Source organism: Pseudophryne corroboree, chromosome 3, assembly GCF_028390025.1.
Source record: "Pseudophryne corroboree isolate aPseCor3 chromosome 3, aPseCor3.hap2, whole genome shotgun sequence".
Lineage (NCBI taxonomy): Eukaryota > Metazoa > Chordata > Amphibia > Anura > Myobatrachidae > Pseudophryne > Pseudophryne corroboree.
In genome coordinates this window covers 337,162,164-337,188,108 of record NC_086446.1, presented here as the reverse complement: position 1 = coordinate 337,188,108, position 25,945 = coordinate 337,162,164, and the positions used below count along the sequence as shown (strand labels likewise).

Below are 25,945 nucleotides of genomic sequence, written 5' to 3'. Positions count from 1 at the left end.
AAAGGCTTGGGAATCTCCAGATAAAAAACTGCAGATTTCCAAAAGGATTCTTATGGCGTATCCTTTCCCACCAACGGACAGGTTACGCTGGGAATCCTCCCCTAAGGTGGACAAAGCTTTAACACGCTTATCCAAGAAGGTAGCCCTGCCGTCACAGGATACGGCTACCCTCAAAGATGCTGCGGATCGCAAACAGGAGGTTACCCTGAAGTCCATTTATACACATTCAGGTACCTTACTGAGGCCGGCAATCGCGTCGGCCTGGGTGTGTAGTGCTGTAGCAGCATGGACGGATACCTTATCTGAGGAAATTGATACCTTAGACAAGGATACTGTATTGTTGACCCTGGGGCATATTAAAGACCCTGTCCTATATATGAGAGATGCTCAAAGAGACATTAGTCTACTGGGTTCTAGAATACATGCTATGTCGATTTCTGCCAGAAGGGTCCTGTGGACTCGGCAATGGACAGGTGATGCCGACTCAAACAAAAAGTCCGAGGTGCGTCCTTTCTTGCCAGAGGCAGGGGCAGAGGTAAGAAGCTGCACAACACACCTAGTTCCCAGGAACAGAAGTCCTCCCCGGCCTCTACAAAATACACTGCATGACGCTGGGGCTCCACAGGCGGAGCTAGGCCTGGTGGGGGCACGTCTTCGAAATTTCAGCCACAAGTGGGTTCACTCCCAGGTGGATCCCTGGGCGATAGAAATTGTGTCTCAGGGATACAAGCTGGAATTCGAAGAGATGCCCCCTCACGATACCTCAAATCGGCCCTACCAGCTTCCCCCCACGAGAGGGAAATAGTGTTAACTGCAATTCTCAAATTGTATCTTCAACAGGTGGTGGTCAAGGTTCCCCTCCTTCAACAGGGAAGGGGTTATTATTCGACCATGTTTGTAGTCCCGAAACCGGACGGTTCGGTCAGACCCATATTGAATTTAAAACCCCTGAACATATAACTGAAAAGGTTCAAGTTCAAGATGGAATCGCTGAGAGCGGTCATCGCAAGCCTGGAAGGGGGGGATTTTATGGTGTCTCTGGACATAAAGGATGCATACCTTCATGTCCCCATTTATCCACCTCATCAGGCGTACCTCAGATTTGTGGTACAGGATTGTCATTACCAATTTCAGACGTTGCCGTTTGGTCTCTCCACGGCCCCGAGAATATTTACCAAGGTAATGGTGGAAATAATGGTACTCCTGCGGAAGCAAGGGGTCACCATTATCCCGTACTTGGACGATCTCCTCATAAAAGCGAGATCAAGAGAGCAGTTGCTGAACAGCGTCGCACTTTCTCTGGAAGTGTTACGGCAACACAGCTGGATTCTGAATATTCCGAAGTCGCAGTTGGTTCCTACGACTCGTCTGCCTTTCCTGGGCATGATTCTAGACACAGACCAGAAAAGGGTTTATCTCCCGATAGAGAAAGCTCAGGAACTCATGACACTGGTCAAGAACCTATTAAAACCAAAACAGGTGTCAGTACATCACTGCACTCGAGTCCTGGGAAAGATGGTGGAATCATACGAGGCCATTCCCTTCGGCAGGTTCCATGCGAGGACCTTTCAGTGGGACTTACTGGACAAGTGGTCCGGATCACATCTTCAGATGCATCAGTTAATCACCCTATCCCCCAGGGCCAGGGTGTCACTCCTGTGGTGGCTGCAGAGCGCTCACCTTCTCGAGGGCCGCAGATTCGGCATTCAGGACTGGGTCCTGGTGACCACGGACGCAAGCCTCCGAGGTTGGGGAGCAGTCACACAGGGAAGAAATTTCCAAGGTCTGTGGTCAAGTCAAGAGACTTGCCTTCACATCAACATCCTGGAACTAAGGGCCATATACAACGCCCTACGTCAAGCGGAGACCCTGCTTCGCGACCAACCGGTTCTGATTCAGTCAGACAACATCACCGCAGTGGCTCATGTAAACCGACAAGGCAGCACAAGGAGCAGGGTGGCGATGGCGGAAGCCACCAGAATTCTTCGTTGGGCGGAGAATCACGTAAGCGCACTGTCAGCAGTGTTCATCCCGGGAGTGGACAACTGGGAAGCAGACTTCCTCAGCAGACACGACCTCCACCCGGGAGAGTGGGGACTTCATCAGGAAGTCTTCGCACAGATTACAAGTCGGTGGGAACTGCCACAGGTGGACATGATGGCATCCCGCCTCAACAGAAAGCTACAGAGGTATTGCGCCAGGTCGAGACCCTCAGGCGATAGCTGTGGACGCCCGGGTCACACCGTGGGTGTTCCAGTCAGTCTATGTATTTCCTCCTCTTCCTCTCATACCCAAGGTGCTGAGGATAATAAGAAAAAGAGGAGTGAGAACAATCCTCATTGTTCCAGATTGGCCACGAAGGACTTGGTATCCAGATCTGCAAGAAATGCTCACAGAGGACCCGTGGCCTCTTCCTCTAAGACAGGACTTGTTGCAACAGGGGCCCTGTCTGTTCCAAGACTTACCGCGGCTGCGTTTGACGGCATGGCGGTTGAACGCCGGATCCTAGCAGAGAAAGGCATTCCGGATGAGGTCATTCCTACGCTGATAAAGGCTAGGAAGGATGTGACAGCTCAACATTATCACCGTATATGGCGAAAATATGTTGCTTGGTGTGAGGCCAGGAATGCTCCTGCGGAGGAATTCCAGCTGGGCCGTTTCCTTCACTTCCTACAGTCCGGAGTGAATTTGGGCCTAAAATTGGGTTCCATTAAGGACCAGATTTCGGCCCTATCCATTTTCTTTCAAAAGGAGTTGGCTTCTCTACCTGAAGTTCAGACGTTTGTAAAGGGAGTGCTGCATATTCAGCCTCCTTTTGTGCCTCCAGTGGCACCTTGGGATCTTAACGTGGTGTTAAGTTTCTTGAAATCCCACTGGTTTGAACCACTTAAAACGGTGGAGTTGAAATATCTCACGTGGAAGGTGGTCATGCTATTAGCCTTGGCTTCGGCTAGGCGTGTGTCAGAGTTGGTGGCTTTGTCACATAAAAGCCCCTATCTGGTTTTCTATGTGGATAGAGCAGAATTGCGGACCCGTCCACAATTTCTGCCGAAAGTGGTTTCATCTTTTCATATAAACCAACCTATTGTGGTGCCTGTGGCTACTACTGACTTGGAGGATTCCAAATTGCTTGATGTGGTCAGGGCTTTGAAGGTTTATGTAGCCAGAACGGCTAGGGTCAGGAAAACAGAGTCGTTGTTTATCCTGTATGCATCCAACAAGCTTGGTGCTCCTGCTTCAAAGCAAACTATTGCTCGCTGGATCTGTAACACGATTCAGCAGGCTCATTCTGCGGCTGGATTGCCGCTGCCAAAATCAGTTAAGGCCCATTCCACTAGGAAGGTGGGCTCTTCTTGGGTGGCTGCCCGAGGGGTCTCGGCATTACAACTTTGCCGAGCGGCTACTTGGTCAGGTTCAAACACTTTTGCAAAGTTCTACAAGTTTGAAACCCTGGCTGAGGAGGACCTCTTGTTTGCTCAATCGGTGCTGCAGAGTCATCCGCACTCTCCCGCCCGTTTGGGAGCTTTGGTATAATCCCCATGGTCCTTACGGAGTCCCCAGCATCCACTAGGACGTTAGAGAAAATAAGATTTTACTTACCGGTAAATCTATTTCTCGTAGTCCGTAGTGGATGCTGGGCGCCTGTCCCAAGTGTGGAATTCTTCTGCAATGCTTGTATATAGTTATTGCTTCAATAAGGGTTATGTTATGGTTGCATCAGGGTTTGACCTGATGCTCTGTCGTTTGTCATGCTGTTAACTGGTTGTTTTCACATGTTATACGGTGTGATTGGTGTGGCTGGTATGAATCTTGCCCTGGATTACCAAAATCCTTTCCTTGTACTGTCAGCTCTTCTGGGCACAGTTTCTCTAACTGAGGTCTGGAGGAGGGGCAGAGAGGGAGGAGCCAGTGCACACCAGAACCTAAATTCTTTCTTAAAGTGCCCATGTCTCCTGCGGAGCCCGTCTATCCCATGGTCCTTACGGAGTCCCCAGCATCCACTACGGACTACGAGAAATAGATTTACCGGTAAGTAAAATCTTATTTTTTTTGTGCCACTAATTACATCATTTTTGGGGTGAAAAAATGCAGGAAATTGGGTTACAAGGTATGGGACAGGTATACGGGTGTGCTTTATGAGTGGAACAGGTGTTTTTAGCCTTGCAGGTGGGAGTTCTGGTTTTCTGGCACTTTAAAAAAAAAGTTGCTTAAAATAATCCAAATATATAATATTACTCATTTTTATGTACACCAAATTTAAGTAGAGCATTTATTTTGTACACATTTTAAGAATCACAAATACTTTTATTGCCAATAATAGACTTCTATACGGTTATCCTATATTTGTCTTTTTTTTGGTGTACAGGCATATTTCCCCATTTTCACCTTTACTTAATGCCTGTAACAATCAAGAGTTATCACACGATAGATGCTTTTAAATCACCTTGGAACAACGTTGTCAGGAATAGATTAAAAATCTTTTTAAAATACTCTGCTAATTGATCTGTACACCATAGGGGCCAGGAGCCTTTCACCTTTAATTCTATATAGTCTCCTCCTTCCATCTAATCCATCATAAACAGCGTATCCTCAGATGGAGTATACATTTTTATAGCTGGAGAATTGTGCTCTCTGCCAAAACAGGTACAGTTGTGCCCATAAGTTTACATACCCTAGCAGAATGTGTGATTTTCTGGCCATTTGTCAGAGAATATGAATGATAACTCACAAACTTTTCTTTCACTCATGGTTAGTGGTTGGGTGAAGCCATTTATTGTCAAACAACTGTGTTTACTCTTTTTAAATCATAATGACAACAGAAACTACCCAAATGACCCTGATCAAAAGTTTACATACCCCAGTTCTTAATATAGTGTATTGCCCCCTTTAACATCAATGACAGCTTGAAGTCTTTGTGGTAGTTGTGGATGAGGCTCTTTATTTTCTCAGATGGTAAAGCTGCCCATTCTTCTTGGCAAAAAGCCTCCAAGAATCCCGAACAATTTTCCTGGCAGTTGTGGCTGAAATTTTTGTTGGTCTACCTGACCGTGATTTGGTTTCCACAGAATCCCTCATTTTCCACTTCTTAATTAGAGTTTGAACACTGCTGATTGGCATTCTAAATTGCTTGGATATCTTTTTATATCCCTTTCCTGTATTATACAGTTCAATAGCCTTTTCTCGCAGATCCTTTGACAATTCTTTTACTTTCCCCATGACTCAGAATCCAGACACGTCAGTGCAGCACTGGATGAAAGATGCAAGGGTCTTTCAGGAGTCCAGAAACTCACTGACCTTTTATACACACACACTGATTACAAGCAAACAGATCACAGGTGAGGATGGTTACCTTTAGTAGCCATTCAAACCCGTTTGTGTCAACTTGTGTGCATGTTATCAGGCCAAAATCTCCAGGGTATGTAAACTTTTGATCAGGGTCATTTGGGTAGTTTCTGTTGTCATTATGATTTAAAAAGAGTAAACACAGTTGTTTGACAATAAATGGCTTCAACCAACCACTAACCATGAGTGACAGAAAAGTTTGTGAGTTATCATTCATATTCTCTGACAAATGGCCAGAAAATCACAAATTCTGCTAGGGTATGTAAACTTATGAGCACAACTGTATACAGTTCATTGAGTTCCTTAACAAAAGACCTACCATTAAAAGCGTTGTTGACTCCATCATCAGTAATGCTTTATATACCTTGCCACATGCTACAAGATTCTCAAGAATTTAGAGTTTATTTTGTTAATCTGGTTTGCCTTCATCACTATTTTTATTTTCTATGATTATATGATTTAGTTATGGTTACATGATTTGTACTATGCAGTGAGCAGGGATCGTACTTCACTATTCATCCATGGCTTTTCATTTGGAAACAGCTGTAGAGACTTTTGCAAAGTCACATTATTGACACAGCAGTTGACATGAAGAACAGCAGACGCAAGGGTTTCAACATTAATACAGGAATCCTCCATAACCTTCTGAACAAACAATCCCCAACTGGTAAACTGAAAGTAGTATAGCAACTTCCATATATTGCTCACAAGCCAGACACTGATAGATCTAACAGAAGATTCGACACGTTCGACAATAAGCTTATACAACAGCACAAGAATCAATGCTAAATGGGCCAACTGCCATTATGAGCCCATGTAACAGCTTTATTTATTTAATTTATTTATTAGCAGTTTCTTATATAGCACAGCATATTCCGTTGCGCTTTACAATTAGAACAGTTATAGAACAAAACTGGGAAAAACAGACAGCCATAGAGGTAGGAAGGCCCTGCTCGCAAGGTTACAATCTACAGGGAAATAGGTATTGATACACAAGGATAGATGCTACCTGTTGCATAATGGTCCACCAGATTGCTAGGTTCTTAATGGGTTGTATGATATGATCACCCAGCAATATTGGAAGACAAAATATGTGAGGTTATGTGGACTGTACAGAGAGGATGTAATTGGATAGGGTAGCATTGAAGGTTATGTGGGTGGGTCTGGAATTTGATAGGCTTGTCTGAAGAGATGAGTTTTCAGGGAACGTTTAAAGGTTTGGAGACTAGAGGAGAGTCTTATTGTGCGTGGGAGGGCAGAGTGGGTGAAGCCCGGGTAAAGTCCTGTAATTTTGAGTGGGAACAGATAATACATGTGGATGAGAGACGCAGATCTTGTGCAGAGCGGAGAGATCTGGTAGGGAGATATTTTGAGATGAATGAGGAGATGTATGATGGTGCAGTTTGGTTACTAGCCTTGTATGTAAGTAAAAGTATTTTATATTTAACACGGTAGAATACTGGTAACCAATGGAGGGACTGACAGAGAGGATCAGCAGACAAAGAACGTCTAGCGAGGAAGATTAGCCTAGCAGCTGCATTTAAAATGGATTGTAGTGGTGAGAGCCTATGTTTGGGAAGACCAGTAAGGAGACTATTACAATAATCAATTCGGGAGATGATGAGTGCATGGATTAGAGTTTTTGCAGTGTCTTGTGTAAGATAAGAGCGTATTTTGGATATGTTTTTTAGGTGCATGTAACATGATTTAGAGACAGATTGAATGTGTGGAACAAAGGACAGTTCAGAGTCAAGGGTGACACCCAGGCAGCGAGCTTGTGGGGTTGGATGGATAGTCGCATTGTCAACAGTTATGGAGATATCAGGTTGGTAACTACTCTTGGCTGGTGGGAAAATAACTGTGTTTTGGAAATGTTGAGTTTGAGGTGTCGAGATGACATCCAAGATGAAATGGCAGACAGGCATCCAGTGACACGAGCCAATACAGATGGTGATAAATCTGGGGAGGATAGGTAGATTTGAGTATCATCAGCGTACAAATGATACTGAAATCCGAAGAGCTGATTAGTTTACCAAGAGATGAGGTAAAGATTGAGAACAGCAGAGGACCCAAGACGGAGCCTTGCGGTACTCCAACTGATAGAGGTAGAGAAGAAGAGGTAGAATCAAAGAAGTGAACACTGAAAGAGCGATTAGATAGTTAGGATGAGAACCAAGTAAAGGCTGTGTCCTGAAGACCTAGGGATTGTAGTGTTTGTATGAGAAGAGAGTGGTCAACAGTGTCAAAAGCAGCAGAGAGATCTAGAAGAATAAGTGTGTAATGGCCTTTCGATCTAGCAGTGACTAGATCATTCACCACTTTGGTCAGTGCAGTCTCTGTGGAGTGTTGGGCACGAAAGCCTCACTGAAGTGGGTCCAATAAGTTGTGGGAGTTAAGAAAGTGTGTAAGGCGAGTGTAGGCAAGTTTCTCAAGTAGCTTGGAGGGACATGGTAGCTGAGAAATGGGACAGTAATTAGAGTGTGTGTTTGGGTCAGAGTTGTGTTTTTTTTTAGAATGGGAGTAATCACTGCATGTTTAAACAGAGAAGGAAAGATACCAGTAGAGAGATTACAGATTTTAGATAAGTTTGGGATAAGCACAGGAGACAAAGTTTTACTGACTTGTGAGGGTATAGGATCAAGAGGAGAGGGAGTGGAGTAGTAGGAGCTTTAGAAACTTGCTTAATGCTTGTGTATAGTACATATGATACAGTGTGTTTTTACCAACGCCTAGAAACAAAAACATTGTAATAAGAAGTTTGTCTGCTCTATGAAGTCTGAGAGAGCTCACAGCCACTGCGTCAGTGTGCGATGCCATCTCCACTGTGGTTTAGGTCTTACTGGGCACTCACATGTGGGATAAGTTTGCTACGTGCGTGCTGACAGAATTGTGGGCTATTAAGAGGTGAGCATATGCGGAGATATGGCTGATTTCAGGTATAGGGCTGGTATAGGTATAGGGCTGGTACAAATGTGTGCTGATGGGGATACTTTCACCAGAGGATATATGGGGCTGTTTTGATGCTGTAGATTCAGAATACAGATGGAAATCTGCAATTATTTCCAAGCAAGGAAAGTGGATGGAATTGCGACCACTTTCTATGCAACTCTGATTCAGACCCTCTGTGTATTACACCGTTCATCATTTCTTACCACTTCAAAGATCAGAGATAATGTGTATCAGTAACACATCATTGTGAATACTTAAATGCCCCCTGGCTGTTTAATGTGACACCTAACCAACTTGTCATTGTCATGGGTGGAAAGCATTGTCCATACATGGCTCTATACATGTCTCAGAAAAAGGAGCAACTTTTCGCTTGGCAAAACCATAATGCACTGCAAGTGGGCATATTTAAAATGTGCAGAGGTTTACAGGAAGACGTGTCCTAGCTTAAATCTAAATTGCAGTTTAAAAACAGTTGTTCGCTACATACAAAAGCAGTATTTTCCCTGCATGCAAAAAACAAATACATTTGCACACCATTCATTGCAAACGTTTGTTCTATGAACAAATTATTCCTTGTTTGCACATAACACCCTATGGGGGGGGACTTCAAATGGGTGCGAGGTTTAGCAAGGTAAAAAATCTTGCAGACCTCGCGCCCAATTGTGGATTGCTGCGGGTATGCATGCTCCTTATATCTGTGGTATTCAATTTTAAAAAATGGTTGTGGGGTGTTCAATTCTGAACACCCTGCAGTGGGAGAAAAAGAAAAAAAATTATACTCCGCCGTCCGGTGGTATTCCAGCTGCTGCCTCCATGGGGGGGAATACACTCACATGGGGGGGTCACGCACACACATATACTTGCAGACACTCATACACACACTTTACACTCATTGCTGCTGCAGAATACCCAGATCTCAACGATGGAGAAGACACCGCTTTGGAAGGTGATCATAACTGACTAATAAAGCTAATATGAAGCTTACAATTGCTTGATTAGTCCTTAAGGCCAGTACTCACTGGCCGATGTGAGGGAGATGTGTGCTGAGCGAACCGCTCAGCACACATCTCTCCCGCCGCTCAGCGCAGCGCGATGTGTGCTGAGCGTGCGGGGGGAGACGGGGGGGGCGCTCACTTCACCCAGTGGGTGAAGTGAGTGACCCGCTAGATTGGCCTGCATGCAGGCCAATCTAGCAGCAGCGATGCGTGGGGCTGCGCATCGCTATCGCTGTAGAGGGGACACACGGAGCGATAATGCTTAAATTCTAAGCAATCTAGTCAGATTGCTTAGAATATCGCTCCGTGAGTACCCCCCCTTTAGAGAAGAAGAGAAACGAGCTTACTATTAAAATACATGGTTATAGATTCAAACAAACTCAGTAGTCAATGCTATACACTATATTACGGCACTGGTTGAAATCAACTTCTGAAAAAACAAATAAAAAATGGGGAAAATCTCAGTGGAACAATGCGTGATGGGTGGCACATAGCAGGTAATTGCACGCAGAAAATCTTGTCTTTTGTCCACTTCTCTGTGGGGTGCATGCAAAAACAAACATGGTTTTCCTGCGTGGATATCCCATGTAATGTTAGGGCACAGGGTTCTGGTGGAACCTCAAAGTTAAATGAATTACACACAATGTATGTTTTGTACATCTTATCTTTAAAAAAACAAAAAAAAAACAACTTACATTATTATTTTTGTTTGGGTCTGTCACAAAAACCCCCCAACTGAATGGATTGTAGTTATGAAGTACTTATGCCAGATAATCACTGTGACAAGAGGTTATAATGAAGGAATAATAGGACACAAGAAGGCACGAGTACTAGTCAGGGAAGGACGTCCTACTATTCTGCCACATTTTGTGGTGACTACAGGGTAGTTTTACCCCAGGATATTACAGACAATACCTGCTTTATACAAACCCTGAAGGATAAAATGTATGATGATATAACGAAGTTCAATTCCTGGTTTGAATGATCATACATTGGTAGTTAAAACTTGTGATTATGCTACTCAGATTAGCAATGGACCTGATACAGCAAACTGAATTTCACTGATCCACAAAAATACTTAAATATTCCAAAACTTTATTGGTAGAAAGTATAATATATTAATAAACAAGATCTGCTCTTTGTCCAGACGGATGGGAACCACTTCTGTTATATGCCCCATAACTCCATGTTGGATTGCATACATAGCCCATTATTTTGTGCATGTGTGTCCCTGGAGACTCGATAACAAGAAGGAAAACTTCAGATATTCTGCAAACTCAGTCTGTCCCACTGTACTCTTTACACAGTTGGAGAGACGCTGATATTTGGCTGAGGTTGAAGTGGACAATTCAGAAATGATGGACAGAAGAACTAAATAATAGGCAGGAAATACATGTTAAATATAAGTTCTCCAGTCCGAATCAGAAATAACCCAACACAAAATAAAATGACTTTCCCTCAGAGGCTTTTTTGTAGACAGATTAGTCTGAGGTAGTAGAGACTTCCTTTATTGGCCACGGGTGTCAGGGAGGTCCCTCTCTGGACTCCTCTGGGATAATTGGTTGAGAATAAAGTTCAGTAAAAAGAGCTGGCAGCCAATACTGGGCCTCTCCTGCAGCTTGTGAGTCCAGCCATGCCAAGCCTTCTTTCAGTAGATGTTCCTGTATAATCACACAAATAGTAATCATTGCTCCATTTCTCACCAGCCACAAATTAACACCTGGATGTGCAATCACCTTGCATTCCATTACAATTACATGCCTGTATTTTGTGGATGTAACTATTTTAGAAAAATGTCTGGATTCATTTAGCATTACACACACATAGTAAAAGCTCAGACTCCCCACACAGAATCAGCAATAGAGGATTAACAATCTGCAACAAATATTTGTGTGTAGAGAAAGGCAAACAAGCAGCTAGTCGCTGTATTAGCATTAGGGTCATGCAGACTGATTAAACACAATAGGGGACATTTAACAATTGTTTTCTTAAGGAAAATAAAACAACCTGTAAAAAAAGGAGGTGTTGCCCCAAATAGTTCCAACTATAATACTTCCAGTATAATATAGAAATTGGCTGCTATGATCAGCACCACCTTTTTGCACAATTACCTACAGAACATTTTTCATGACTGTCCTCCAACATTTTTGAGTATAAACAATGAAAGGTAATTGGTAGAGGTATGCGGGAAGCCACAGCATTCATTTGCTTCAGTCATGCACTGGGATTCTAAAGCCTGGTACACACTGGAGCGACAGGCATTTGTTCTGAAATCAAAATAAATGCCCTTAAGCGGGGATTGCCCATACAAAGTAGAACGAGTTACTGAAGGAGGGAACATCATGGACTGTCCTTCAGTAGCATAAACTAGGTCGCTAGTGTTATCGCTAGGTTTGATGTACAGCACATCAAACCTAGCAACCGTTGCTAGCGACCGCAGGAGAGTGCAACAACCCATACACAATGAGTGATGTAGGCGATTTGTCTTTAAGAGACGGCAAATCGGCCAGACATCACTCCAGTGTGTACCCAGTTTAAGATTAACAAGTGTATTACAGTACCAGGGTACATCTAAATTCTCCAGATCATCACAAAAAAGATAATAACAAAATCAGTGTGCCTCGAGCCTAAATACAGGTTTCAAACTGACAGTTTCAGATTGCAATGACATTTGGTGTTAGAAATGCTGCCATTGCAATCTTAGGCTGGTATGCAAACTGGTTCTGAAGTTATATGCCTTTAAAGTAGAGATATGCACCAGACCATTTTTGCTGGATTTGGGCCTTTTTTTGTTCCTAGAGTATTATTAACCACAATAATTTAATTAATTTCCAGTAAATTTTGACCACCTCACAGCTCACAATGGCCCTCATTCCGATTTGTTCGCTCGGTATTTTTCATCGCATCGCAATGAAAATCCGCTTAGTACGCATGCGCAATGTTCGCACTGCGACTGCGCCAAGTAACTTTGCTATGTAGAAAGTAATTTTACTCACGGCTTTTTCATCGCTCCGGCGAACGTAATGTGATTGACAGGAAATGGGTGTTACTGGGCGGAAACACGGCGTTTCAGGGGCGTGTGGCTGAAAACGCTACCGTTTCCGGAAAAAACGCAGGAGTGGCCGGAGAAACGGTGGGAGTGCCTGGGCGAACGCTGGGTGTGTTTGTGACGTCAACCAGGAACGACAAGCACTGAACTGATCGCACAGGCAGAGTAAGTCTGAAGCTACTCTGAAACTGCTAAGTAGTTAGTAATCGCAATATTGCGAATACATCGGTCGCAATTTTAAGAAGCTAAGATTCACTCCCAGTAGGCGGCGGCTTAGCGTGTGTAACTCTGCTAAATTCGCCTTGCGACCGATCAACTCGGAATGAGGGCCAATATTGTTTTCACCAATATTGGGGAAAGGCTGCAGCAAGCTCCCTGGTTACTAAGAGACAGAGCAGTGGCAAAAGCGAGTGGCAGTTTATAGCACATATATGAAACACTGCCATAGCATACTGGGGTACAGTGCACAGAACAGTACAAACAATCTATGTAGAGTACTGTGCAAAAGTTTTAGGCAGGTGTGGAAAAAATGCTGCAAAATAAGAATGCTTTCAAAAATAGAAGTGTTAATTTATTTTTATCAATTTGTCCTGCTGCAGAATAAATTTGGAACCAGACGCCTACCTGATGGTACTGCATGATGGATAAGTACCTGCCTGGGATTACATGAAGAGACAGAGGATTTGATCAAGCCTACATCGACAGATGATCTGTGGTTTGTTCTCAAAGATGGTTAACAAAAATTGGATATCTATCACTGCGCACACTAGGAGCTACAAAAGAATAATAGTGTACGTATGTTCACCTAACATACAAATAAGCAGTATTCAGATAAAACAGGTAACACAATCAAATACTCTTGCACTCACTGATTATTCATGTTCATATGACATTATATCAAATAGTAAAAAGTCTCTGTTTGAAATACTTAGAGGGATGTAGGGAACTTACGCTTCCCTCCGGAGTGGTCAAATTTTCCTGGATATTCTAGATGAAAGTTCCTCTGTATCGTGTACTCAAAAACAGAAAAACAAGAAGAGCAATATAGTGTAGTATATTTTAAAACCATAGCTGAATCATATAGACAAAAAGGCAGAGGTGTTTCACAGAAGACTTTTCCTCCACCGGTAGACGTATGGATAAATTATCGTACAGTAGTCACACACAAGTGAAGTAAGGTTCACTCATAAAGGTTTCTTTATGGTCCACCACCACCCGTGGTCTCTATATATCGCTCTATTCCCATAATAGGCCCAACAAGTGATGGCAACACATGGAAATAGATAACGTACCCAACTTACATCTTCATCAACTTTAACTTGCACATAAAGGTTTCTTTTCCTATAACACGGTTCCATTTCATATATTCATTCTGTACTTCCTTTACAGCTCACCATACCAATGATGGGATATGCAGGAATAAATGAAAACTCTAATTTCTTCCCTTTGTCTGCTATCTTGGCTTTATTTCAAATTCCTTCTTTATTTTGGGTTACTAGAATGTCTTTCAGAATCATGTTATCACAGTGTTGAGAGTGAGTCCTTTGAATGAATATATAAAAAGGAACCGTGTTATCTCTGTAAAGCGCTGTGGAATATGTGTGCGCTATATTAATAACTGGTAATAATAATAATAATAATAGGAAAATAAACCTTTATGTGCAAGTTAAAGTTTATCAAGCTGTAAGTTGGGTACGTTATCCATTTCATCCATTCCATGTGTTGCCATCACTTGTCGGGCCTATTCTGGGAATAGAGAGATATATAGAGACCACGGGTGGTGGTGGACCGTAAAGAACAGTACGCTCATTTATCCATACGTCTACCGGTGGAAGAAAAGTCTTCTGTGAAACACCTCTGCCTTTTTGTCTATATGACTCAACTACGGTTTTAAAATATACTACACTATATTGCTCTTCTTGTTTTTTCTGTTTTTGATACATCTAGAAAATCCAGGAATATCTGACCACTCCGGAGGGAAGCGCATGTTCCCAACATCCCTCTAAGTATTTCAAAAAACGAGTTTTATGGTAAGAACTTACCTTTGTTAAAACTCTTTCTGCGAGGTACATTGGGCTCCACAAGGATTGGACAATGGGCTGTAGAATAGGATCTTGATCCGAGGCACCAACAGGGTCAAAGCTTTGACTGTTCCCAGAATGCACAGCGCCGCCTCCTATATCACCCTGCCTCCCAGCACAGGAGCTCAGTTTTTAGTTAACCAGCCCAATGCAGTAGCAGGAAAAGAGACGACAACGGTTAGTAGCCACATACACCACACTCTCATGACAGGAGAAGTGTCAGCGGCTAATGCCATACCAACCCAAAGAAGCTAAGTGCGTCAGGGTGGGCGCCTTGTGGAGTCCAGTGTACCACGCAGAAAGAGTTTTAACAAAGGTAAGTTCTTACCATAAAACTCATTTTCTGCTGCGGGGTACACTGGGCTCCACAAGGATTGGACAATGGGGGTGTCCTAAAGTAGTTCCTTATGGGAGGGGACGCACTGTAGCTGGCACAAGAACCCGGTGTCCAAAGGAAGCATCCTGGGAAGCGGCAGTATCGAAGGCATAGAACCTTATGAATGTGTTCCCTGAGGACCACGTAGCCGCCTTGCACAACTGATAAAGGGTCGCACCACGTTGGGCCGCCCAAGAAGGTCCAACAGACCGAGTAGAATGGGCTGTAATGTGAGCAGGAGCAGACAGACCAGCCCTCACATAAGCATGTGCAATCACTATTCTAATCCATCTGGCCAGGGTCTGCTTGTGAGCAGGCCAGCCACGTTTGTGAAATCCAAACAAAACAAAGAGAGAATCAGATTTTCGAATAGAAGCAGTTCTCTTCACATAGATACGGAGAGCCTATACCAAATCCAAAGACCGCTCTTTGGGAGACAAATCAGGAGAGACAAAGGCCGGAACCACAATCTCCTGATTAAGGTGGAACGAAGAAACCACCTTATGTAAATATCCGGGACGAGTCCTAAGAACCGCCCGGTCACTGTGAAAAATCAGATATGGGAAACTACAAGACAAGGCACCCAGATCCGACACTCTTCTAGCAGAGTCAATAGCCAGCAAGAACACCACCTTAAGGGAAAGCCACTTAAGGTCAGCTGAACCAAGGGGTTCAAATGGAGGCTCCTGCAACGCCTCCAAAACCACCGACAAGTCCCAAGGAGCCACAGGCGGGACATAGGGAGGTTGGATACGCAACACACCCTGAGTGAAAGTATGAACATCAGGTAAAGTCGCAATTTTTCTCTGAAACCACACCGACAAGGCAGAAATATGAACCTTGAGGGAGGCCAGGCGCAGGCCTAAATCTAGGCCTTGCTGCAGAAAACTTGGAAGCGTCATAATTGTTAGATGCGCACCAAACAAAGTACCCTATGATAAATCCGAGCAGAAGCCGGTTTCTGGGCCCGTAACATAGTTTTAATGACCTCTTCAGAAAAACCCTTAGCCCTCAAAACGGAAGCTTCAAGAGCCACGCCATCAAAGATAGCCGGGCTAGGTCCTGGTAGACACAGGGGCCCTGAACGAGGAGGTCTGGGCGTTGTGGAAGTAGAAGTGGTTGCAGGTCTGAGAACCAGTGCCGTCTGGGCCACGCCGGAGCTATGAGAAGCAGATTTCCTCTTTCTTGCTTGAACTTCCGAATTACACTGGGCAGGAGTGACACTGGAGGGAACACGTACGGCAGCCGAAACCTCCACGGCACCGCCAGCGCATCCACGAATGCTGCTTGAGGATCCCTTGTCCTTGCTCCGAAGACCGGAACCTTGTGATTGTGTCGAGACGCCATCAGATCTACATCTGGAAGACCCCACTTTTCCACTAGGAGTTGAAACACTTCTGGATGGAGGCCCCACTCGCCGGCATGTACGTCCTGACGACTGAGAAAGTCTGCTTCCCAATTCAGGACTCCCGGAATGAATATTGCCGATATGGCCGGTAGATGGCGTTCCGCCCAACGTAGAATCCGTGAGACTTCATTCATTGCCAAACAGCTTCGAGTGCCGCCTTGATGATTTATGTAAGCCACTGTGGTGGCGTTGTCCGACTGTACTTGAACAGGACGGTTCTGAATTACATGCTGGGCCAGGTTCAACGCATTGAAGACCGCCCGCAATTCCAGAATGTTGATCGAGAGGAGAGATTCCTCCTTGGTCCACCGACCCTGAAGGGAGTGCTGCTCCAGCACCGCGCCCCAACCTCTTAGACTTGCATCTGTCGTCAACAGGACCCAGTTGGATATCCAGAAGGGACGACCCCTGCACAATTGTTGGTCCCGGAGCCACCAAAGCAGCGACAGACGGACCTCCGGAGTCAATAAGATCATTTGAGATCTGATCCGGTGAGGCAGGCCGTCTGGAGGGGGCGAGAGTGAAATTGAGCATACTCCACCATGTCGAATGCTGATACCATGAGGCCCAGCACCTGCATTGCCGAATGTATCGACACTTGCGGACGAGAAAGGAAGCAACGAATCCTGTCCTGAAGCTTCAGGACTTTCTCCTGAGACAAGAACAACCTCTGGTTGTGAGTGTCCAACAGCGCTCCCAGGTGCACCATGCTCTGAGCAGGGACCAGGGAGGATTTCTTTCAGTTGATGAGCCACCCGTGGGCTTGTAGAAACCGGACCGTCATATCCAGATGACGCAGGAGAAGATCTGGGGAATTTGCCAGGATTAACAAGTCGTCCAGATACGGCAGTATCCTGACCCCTTGACGGCGGAGTACCACGGTCATCACCGCCATAACTTTGGTGAAGACTCGCGGAGCTGTTGTTAAACCAAAAGGTAATGCCCGAAACTGGTAATGGATGTTGCCAATAGCAAACCTCAGGTATTGTTGATGTGACACTGCTATAGGAATATGCAGGTAAGCATCCTGTATGTCCAGGGAGACCATGTAGTCCCCAGGTTCCAAGGCCAGAACTATAGAGCGAAGAGTTTCCATATGGAACTTGGAAATCTTCACAAACCTGTTCAATGCCTTGAGGTTGAGAATGGGCCGGGAGGAGCCATTCGGTTTCGGGACTAGAAACAGCGGAGAATAGTACCCCCGGCCCCTCTGAGCAAGAGGCACTTGTACTACGACTCCTGTATGCAGGAGGGTCTGTACCACCGAGTGTAGAGTTTTTGCCTTTGTCTGGTCCAAAGGGACGTCTGTCTGTCTAAATCGATGAGGGGGTCGGTTTTTGGAGGCTATGGCGTAATCTCGAGTGACGACTTCCCGTACCCAGGCATCTGAAGTGGTCTTCAACCATTCCTGGGTATACCCTAGAAGCCGGCCCCCCACCCTGGGATCCCCCAGGGGGAGGCCCGCCCCGTCATTCGGCAGGCTAATCGGTCTTGGCAGCTGGCTGACGGGCAGCCCAGGCTCTTTTGGGCTTCGGCTTACCAGGTTTGGAAGTGCGGGCCTGCTTATGGTACGCCTGAACTTTTGCTTTACCTGAAGGACGAAAGGGGCGAAAAGACGTACCTTTAGCCTTCGACACAGAAGGAGCGGTATTAGGCAGACAGGCAGTTTTGGCAGTAGTAAAGTCAGCCACTATCTTATTTAAGTCCTCCCCAAACAGAATATCTCCCTTGAAAGGGAGTACCTCCAGGGTTTTTCTAGAGTCCAGATCCACAGACCAGGATCTCAGCCACAATATCCGGCGAGCCAGGACTGACGTAGTAAAGGCCTTGGCTGCTAGGATACCGGCATCAGAAGCCGCCTCTTTAATATATCGAGAAGCTGTGACAATATATGACAAGCATTGTCTAGCATGGTCAGAGGAGATTTCAGCTTCTAACTCCAAGACCCATGCTTCAATAGCCTCTGCAGCCCATGTAGCTGCAATAGTGGGCCTTTGTGCAGCACCCGTGAGGGTGTAAATCGCTTTCAGACAACCCTCCACACGTTTATCCGTAGGCTCTTTTAGAGACGTGACGGTAGTGACAGGTAGAGCTGAGGAAACCACCATCCTAGCCACATGTGAGTCCACTGGAGGAGGCGTTTCCCAATTCTTAGACAGCTCTGGCGCGAGGGGATAGCGAGCCAGCATCTTCTTTTGAGGCACAAATTTCATACCCGGGTTTTCCCAGGGTTCCTGACGTATATCCACTAGGTGATCAGAGTGAGGTAAAACTTGTTTAACCACCTTCTGACGCTTGAACCTATCTGGTTTCTTAGGAGGGACGGATGGCTCGGGATCATCCGTAATCTGCAGAATTAACTTAATAGCCTCCAAAAGATCAGGAACATCCACATGTGAACTACCCTCCCCATCAGCCGTATCTGAGTCAGAACCTGTGGGGTCAGTATATGTGCCGTCTTCATCAGACGAGGTGTCAGTGACGGCAGTGGATTGTGAGGACACAAGCGCTCGCTTAGAGGACCTCTTGGACTTAGGCGAGCGTTGGTCAGACTTTTTAGTAGTCAAGGACTGGTTCAACTTCTTTAATTGAGCAGATAAATCGTCCGCCCACGGCGGGTTAGCTGCAGGGACCACATACGGTTGTACCGGCATTGGGAGTCCCATAGGGGGTGTTAGTTTATGAACTAGCGTATGCAGAAGCGTGGAAAAAGCGGACCACGGTGGGTCAGTATGTGCCTCCGCTGCCACAGTCCCACTGGGGGGCAAGGAGCCCCCAGAACCAGAGCCCACAGCTGCTATATTCTCCTCATATTTGTCTGTGGCTTCAAGCAACACCAGCAGTGTGTTCCGCCCCAGAACGGTTACCCTCAGAAGCAGACATGATATAACTTGCAGTATGAGGTAACACAGTACAATTATCAGCAGCACTATACCTCTAAACCCAAACCCCTGCGCAGTGTAGTCAGCACTAGCAGAGATAAAGGAGAGATATGGTGACTAAATCAGAGAAAAATACGTAACACAGTATATCTTTGTGAAAATCCTATATTAGATAACATCTGACGCACCAAGCCCCCTCAGGTTATGGAATATAGGGATAGCAAGATGAGTGAAAGACATGAAATGGACACCACTCAGCTATCAATGCACACACAAATAGTCACAGTTTGTACAATGCAGAGGTTATCACTGACAATAATACTGCACTGGACTAGCTTACACAGCTATATAACAATAGATATAACACTACACAGTAAGAACTGGATGTATATCACAGGGTAATTGTACTATAAAACCCTGACTAATTGCACTCTTTCTTAACTATCACTGTCTAAAAAGACAGGTAGAATACTTAAGTGTCATGTAAAGGCACAGCGCTGACAACCAGGCGGCTTTACATAGGAGGATTTGCCCAAGCAGTCCCAGGAACAGTGAGCTGAGGAATAATGGCGCCGCAGACACTGACTGGGAGTGAGGAAAAGACAGATATGTAGCTCCAGGGCGGGAACACTTGCTAGAAATGGCGCCCTGGGGCTGGGGGAGGGGCTTCAGGTCTAAGCCTTATCCCCTCTGCTGGCAAAACCACCGGGTACTGTGGGCGATATAAGAATTGGTTTAGAGAGAAAACCTGACCTGCACCCATGCCCTGGTGATCTAGTGGGATCGCCTGTACTGCCACAGTGTCCACCGCCAGCGCGTGCGGCCCGCCTCCCACTGACCGCACCGGATCGCGATAAAGACCGAGTCCCGCAAGCGGGACCCACTTACCACCTCCTGAAGCGCGGCCACGCGATCCTGGAGAGCCCCTGCCGTGTGTGTCTAACGTGAAGAAAACCAGAGGCTCCGCTGTAGGTACCCGGCAACCAGGGCTCGGGAGTGTACAGCGCTGCTGGGGAGAGCTGGAGCTGCAGCAGTGAATGTCACAAGACATTTACCACCGATGCTGCCCTTGAACTCTTCACTTTTTACCTCATAAAAAGCTTTTCTTAGGGCTGCTTGGAGCAGCCCCTCTGTTAAGTGCCTGCTTACTGCAGCACCAACTTACAAAACTGAGCTCCTGTGCTGGGAGGCGGAGTGATATAGGAGGCGGCGCTGTGCATTCTGGGAACAGTCAAAGCTTAGAGCCTGTTGGTGCCTCGGATCAAGATCCTATTCTACACCCCATTGTCCAATCCTTGTGGAGCCCAGTGTACCCCGCAGCAGAAATAAACTTTTTTTCTGTCTGATATAATGTCATATGACTGTGAATAATCAGTGAGCGCAAGAGTATTTGATTGTGTTACCTGTTTTCTGAATAGTTCTCAAAGATGTTTGGAACAAACTCCCTGCCAAGTTTCTTCAAAAACTGTGCAAGTGTATCTAGAAGAATTGATGCTATTTTGAAGGCAAAGCGTGGTCACACTAAATACTGATTTGATTTAAATTTCTCTTCTGTTCATTCACTTTGCATTTTGTTACTTGATAAACTTTAAACACTTCTATTTTTGAAAGCATTTGCAGCATTTTTTCCATAACTGTCTAAAACCTTTTCACAGTACTGTATATATGCAGTAAATATATTTGTTTCATTTTTTTAACTTCCAGCTCAGTTCAAACTGCGTGGATCACAGGGCTTATAGATACATGTGAACAAAGCACACTAGGGTAAATTACACCAAACAGTACAAACATTAGAAATAAAAAAAATTCTAAATCAAAATCGATATAAAAAATTCTAAATAATAAAAAAAATTGTTCATACTGTTAATAAATCCCCAAAGTTATAGTTTGGATCATGATGGGGCGTTTGTATACCGAGCAGCGTCGGGATTCCGGGGTCAGTTTCCTGACTGCCAAGATTCTGACCAGATCCCCATGACGGGATAACTTGCTATAAGAGCTTTCATTTTTGAGTGATTCATGAAAACTGTATTGAAAAAAAAAAATCAACACAACAATATTTTTTTCGAGTTCACTAAATTAGAGGAATGCACAATCCTCTTCAGGTGTGTTTGAGGATGAGATTCTACAGGCAGTGCCTGCTCCTACTTCTGCGCAGGTGCACAAACTTAAGTGGAAAGACACTTCAATTGTGTTGAATAGGCCCGTCTTTTACATTTTTCTGGACCACTACAAACGGTCAGTTTGAAACCTGTGTTGATTTGGTGTGTAATGACCCATATATAAAATTCAGTTATTGATCAACATCTATTGAAAGGTGGAAATGCAGTCAGACATTGAAAAATGATATTTGAAAAGTGGCCGCCTTTTCAGTGCCCATCACATTCAATATTGTTAAAAACAACCAAGGTTTTTCCTTGATTATTTTGATTACTGAAACCCTGATGGTATGAATACCTGGCATTCTCTGGACTTAATATATAACCAGGTTAGACAGAGGAAAGGTTGAAGGGTTAAATGGGAGCAGACATCTGAATATGAGAATAACTATTACATTATTTTAGGTATGCTGAAGTACCAGTGCTATCTTTTATATTAAGGTATTATTTTAAAACAAATCTTTTCACGCAGCATCCGTAATAAAAGAAGAGAGAGGAGGGAATCAGCTGCACTCGTGTGGCATAGTAAAAAAGAATGGCCATACTGGCTTGGGTTTAGACGGTAACTTACTTATGACACTTGTCTTTGTGCACCATATTTTAATGTCTATTGTTGAACAAAGAATCTTACACTCACCAGCACATGTATAGCTCTTTCTTTCTCCCAGTTCAAACTTGATTTAATTTCACTGACTGTCACATAACCATTTTTCTGCAGGACAAAAAGAAAAGACCAGCAAGTCACTTAAAAATATTAAACCTATTTGAAATGCAGAATGTCAACTAGATTATTTTCCTGAGCGGGCTACATAATCTGCACAAGTTTCTGAGCAGCGCGTAAACACTTGTGCACAAATACTGCAATACACCGTGTAAGGTGCAGATATTTAATGTGCACCTCTTGCCTATACATGTGAAGTAGCAATGTTATGAGCTGAGCCAGTAAATACAGAAATGCAGCCTACTAATACCTTGACTGCTGCATGTTTTTAAGCATCTCTTTGTTGGGAGAGACAATGGTTTACAATTTACCAACCTCTGCCAGCTGTAAGACCACTGTGTGATCCATGTTCAGTTCTGCAGGAACTGACTGCACCAGGTAAGATCCACCCACAGGAATGATACCGAAACCACTACCGAGGACTTTTAATTTTTTGATTGCCCTGATGATGTCATCTCTAAAACAAAAATGACGACCATGAGACGACTGCATCAGCGAGTTACAGCTACCTGGTACCTAACAGATACTCACTGACTAACATCCTGAGCGAGCTTTCCTCTTCCTTTCAAAACCTGCTGGTGGAGCTCAGCCAACGTTATCAGACCTGGAAATGAAGAGTGAGAGGTTACAAGTGAGCACCATAGACTCATCCTTGTGAAGGTTCGTATGGTTATTTAACATGACTAAGAGAAACCACTGCTTCCACACGAATCCAGATATTTGTAGAAGGGTCGTTTTATTTATTGAACGTATTTTTATTGAGAATTTGACCATCATTTAACAATAGCAAATTAACCAACCACAGAGCTACACACCTTGTTCTCATCTACGGTACACGAGGATGAACATCATTGTAATAAATCTTACCCTCCAGATGTGTCACAGTGACCAACAATATTTGCATGCTTCAAAATTACTACACAATCTGCAAACACTGAGCTTCACCATTCAACTATTCCGATTATGTTGCCACTTTAAAAATAAAAGATAATAATGATGACCAAATATAGATTCTAAATGTTGAGATGAGCCTGTTAAGATGGAAGAAATCAGGCTTTAGTGTAAAAATAAGATTTTACTTACCGATAAATCTATTTCTCGTAGTCCGTAGTGGATGCTGGGGACTCCGTCAGGACCATGGGGATTAGCGGCTCCGCAGGAGACAGGGCACAAAAATAAAGCTTTAGGATCAGGTGGTGTGCACTGGCTCCTCCCCCTATGACCCTCCTCCAAGCCTCAGTTAGGATACTGTGCCCGGACGAGCGTACACAATAAGGAAGGATTTTGAATCCCGGGTAAGACTCATACCAGCCACACCGTACAACTTGTGATCTGAACCCAGTTAACAGTATGACAAACGTAGGAGCCTCTGAACAGACGGCTCACAACAATAACAACCCGATTTTTTTGTAACAATAACTATGTACAAGTATTGCAGACAATCCGCACTTGGGATGGGCGCCCAGCATCCACTACGGACTACGAGAAATAGATTTATCGGTAAGTAAAATCTTATTTTCTCTGACGTCCTAGTGGATGCTGGGGACTCCGTCAGGACCATGGGGATTATACCAAAGCTCCCAAACGGGCGGGAGAGTGCGGATGACTCTGCAGCACCGAATGAGAGAACTCCAGGTCCTCTTTAGCCAGGGTATCAAATTTGTAGAATTTTACAAACGTGTTCTCCCCCGACCACGTAGCTGCTCGGCAGAGTTGTAATGCCGAGACCCCTCGGGCAGCCGCCCAGGATGAGCCCACCTTCCTTGCGGAATGGGCCTTGACAGATTTAGGCTGTGGCAGGCCTGCCACAGAATGTGCAAGTTGAAATGTGCTACAAATCCAACGAGCAATCGTCTGCTTAGAAGCAAGAGCACCCAGTTTGTTGGGTGCATACAGGATAACAGCAAGTCAGTTTTCCTGACTCCAGCCGTCCTGGAAACCTATATTTTCAGGGCCCTGACAACATCTAGCAACTTGGAGTCCTCCAAGTCCCTAGTAGCCGCAGGTACCACAATAAGCTGGTTCAGGTGAAACGCTGACACCACCTTAGGAAGAAACTGGGGACGAGTCCGCAGCTCTGCCCTGTCCGAATGGACAATCAGATATGGCTTTTGTGAGACAAAGCCGCCAATTCTGACACTCGCCTGGCCGAGGCCAGGGCCAACAGCATGGTCACTTTTCATGTGAGATATTTCAAATCCACAGATTTGAGCGGTTTAAAATGTGATTTGAGGAATCCCAGAACTACGTTGAGATCCCACAGTGCCACTGGAGGCACAAAAAGGGGGTTGTATATGCAATACTCCCTTGACAAACTTCTGGACTTCAGGAACTGAAGCCAATTCTTTCTGGAAGAAAATTGACAGGGCCGAAATTTGAACCTTAATGGACCCCAATTTGAGGCCCATAGACACTCCTGTTTGCAGGAAATGCAGGAATCGACCGAGTTGAAATTTCTTCGTGGGGCCTTCCTGGCCTCACACCACGCAACATATTTTCGCCACATGTGGTGATAATGTTGTGCGGTCACCTCCTTCCTGGCTTTGACCAGGGTAGGAATGACCTCTTCCGGAATGCCTTTTTCCCTTAGGATCCGGCGTTCCACCGCCATGCCGTCAAACGCAGCCGCGGTAAGTCTTGGAACAGACCTGGTACTTGCTGAAGCAAGTCCCTTCTTAGCGGCAGAGGCCATGAGTCCTCTGTGAGCATTTCTTGAAGTTCCGGGTGCCACGTCCTTCTTGGCCAATCCGGAGCCACGAGTATAGTTCTTACTCCTCTACGTCTTATAATTCTCAGTACCTTGGGTATGAGAAGCAGAGGAGGGAACACATACACCGACTGGTACACCCACGGTGTTACCAGAACGTCCACAGCTATTGCTTGAGGGTCTCTTGACCTGGCGCAATACCTGTCCAGTTTTTTGTTCAGGCGGGACGCCATCATGTCCACCTTTGGTCTTTCCCAACGGTTCACAATCATGTGGAATACTTCCCGATGAAGTCCCCACTCTCGTGCCTGCTGAGGAAGTCTGCTTCCCAGTTGTCCACTCCCGGAATGAACACTGCTGACAGTGCTATCACATGATTTTTCGCCCAGCGAAGAATCCTTGCAGTTTCTGCCATTGCCCTCCTGCTTCTTGTGCCGCCCTGTCTGTTTACGTGGGCGACTGCCGTGATGTTGTCCCACTGGATCAATACCGGCTGACCTTGAAGCAGAGGTCTTGCTAAGCTTAGAACATTGTAAATTGCCCTTAGCTCCAGTATATTTATGTGGAGAGAAGTCTCCAGACTTGATCACACTCCCTGGAAATTTTTTCCCTGTGTGACTGCTCCCCAGCCTCTCAGGCTGGCATCCGTGGTCACCAGGACCCAGTCCTGAATGCCGAATCTGCGGCCCTTTAGTAGATGAGCACTCTGCAGCCACCGCAGAAGAAACACCCTTGTCCTTGGAGACAGGGTTATCCGCTGATGCATCTGAAGATGCGATCCGGACCATTTTTCCAGCAGATCCCACTGAAAAGTTCTTGCGTGAAATCTGCCGAATGGAATCGCTTCGTAAGAAGCCACCATTTTTCCCAGGACCCTTGTGCAATGATGCACTGACACTTTTCCTGGTTTTAGGAGGTTCCTGACTAGCTCGGATAACTCCCTGGCTTTCTTCTCCGGGAGAAACACCTTTTTCTGGACTGTGTCCAGAATCATCCCTAGGAACAGCAGACGTGTCGTCGGAAACAGCTGCGGTTTTGGAATATTTAGAATCCACCCGTGCTGTCGTAGAACTACTTGAGATAGTGCTACTCCGACCTCCAACTGTTCTCTGGACCTTGCCCTTATCAGGAGATCGTCCATTTTCTTTGAAGAAGAATCATCATTTCGGCCATTACCTTGGTAAGGACCCGGGGTGCCATGGACAATCCAACCGGCAGCGTCTGAAACTGATAGTGACAGTTCTGTACCACGAACCTGAGGTACCCTTGGTGAGA

The 25,945-nt window shown here is 45.2% G+C and overlaps 1 protein-coding gene across 1 annotated transcript in view; it reads right to left on the bottom strand.

Moving 5' to 3' along the window:
* Positions 1-10,365: 10,365 nt before the first annotated feature.
* Positions 10,366-25,945, bottom strand: part of SNF8 (SNF8 subunit of ESCRT-II) — a 53,769-nt gene continuing 38,189 nt past the window's right edge. Inside the window, exons 5-8 of the mRNA XM_063959595.1 lie at positions 22,495-22,567; positions 22,279-22,420; positions 21,880-21,954; positions 10,366-10,948 (exon numbers count right to left, since the gene is read on the bottom strand). Of these exons, the coding sequence (XP_063815665.1) occupies positions 10,811-10,948; positions 21,880-21,954; positions 22,279-22,420; positions 22,495-22,567 (428 nt within the window). The 3' untranslated portion in view covers positions 10,366-10,810. The remainder of the gene's footprint in view (positions 10,949-21,879; positions 21,955-22,278; positions 22,421-22,494; positions 22,568-25,945) is intronic.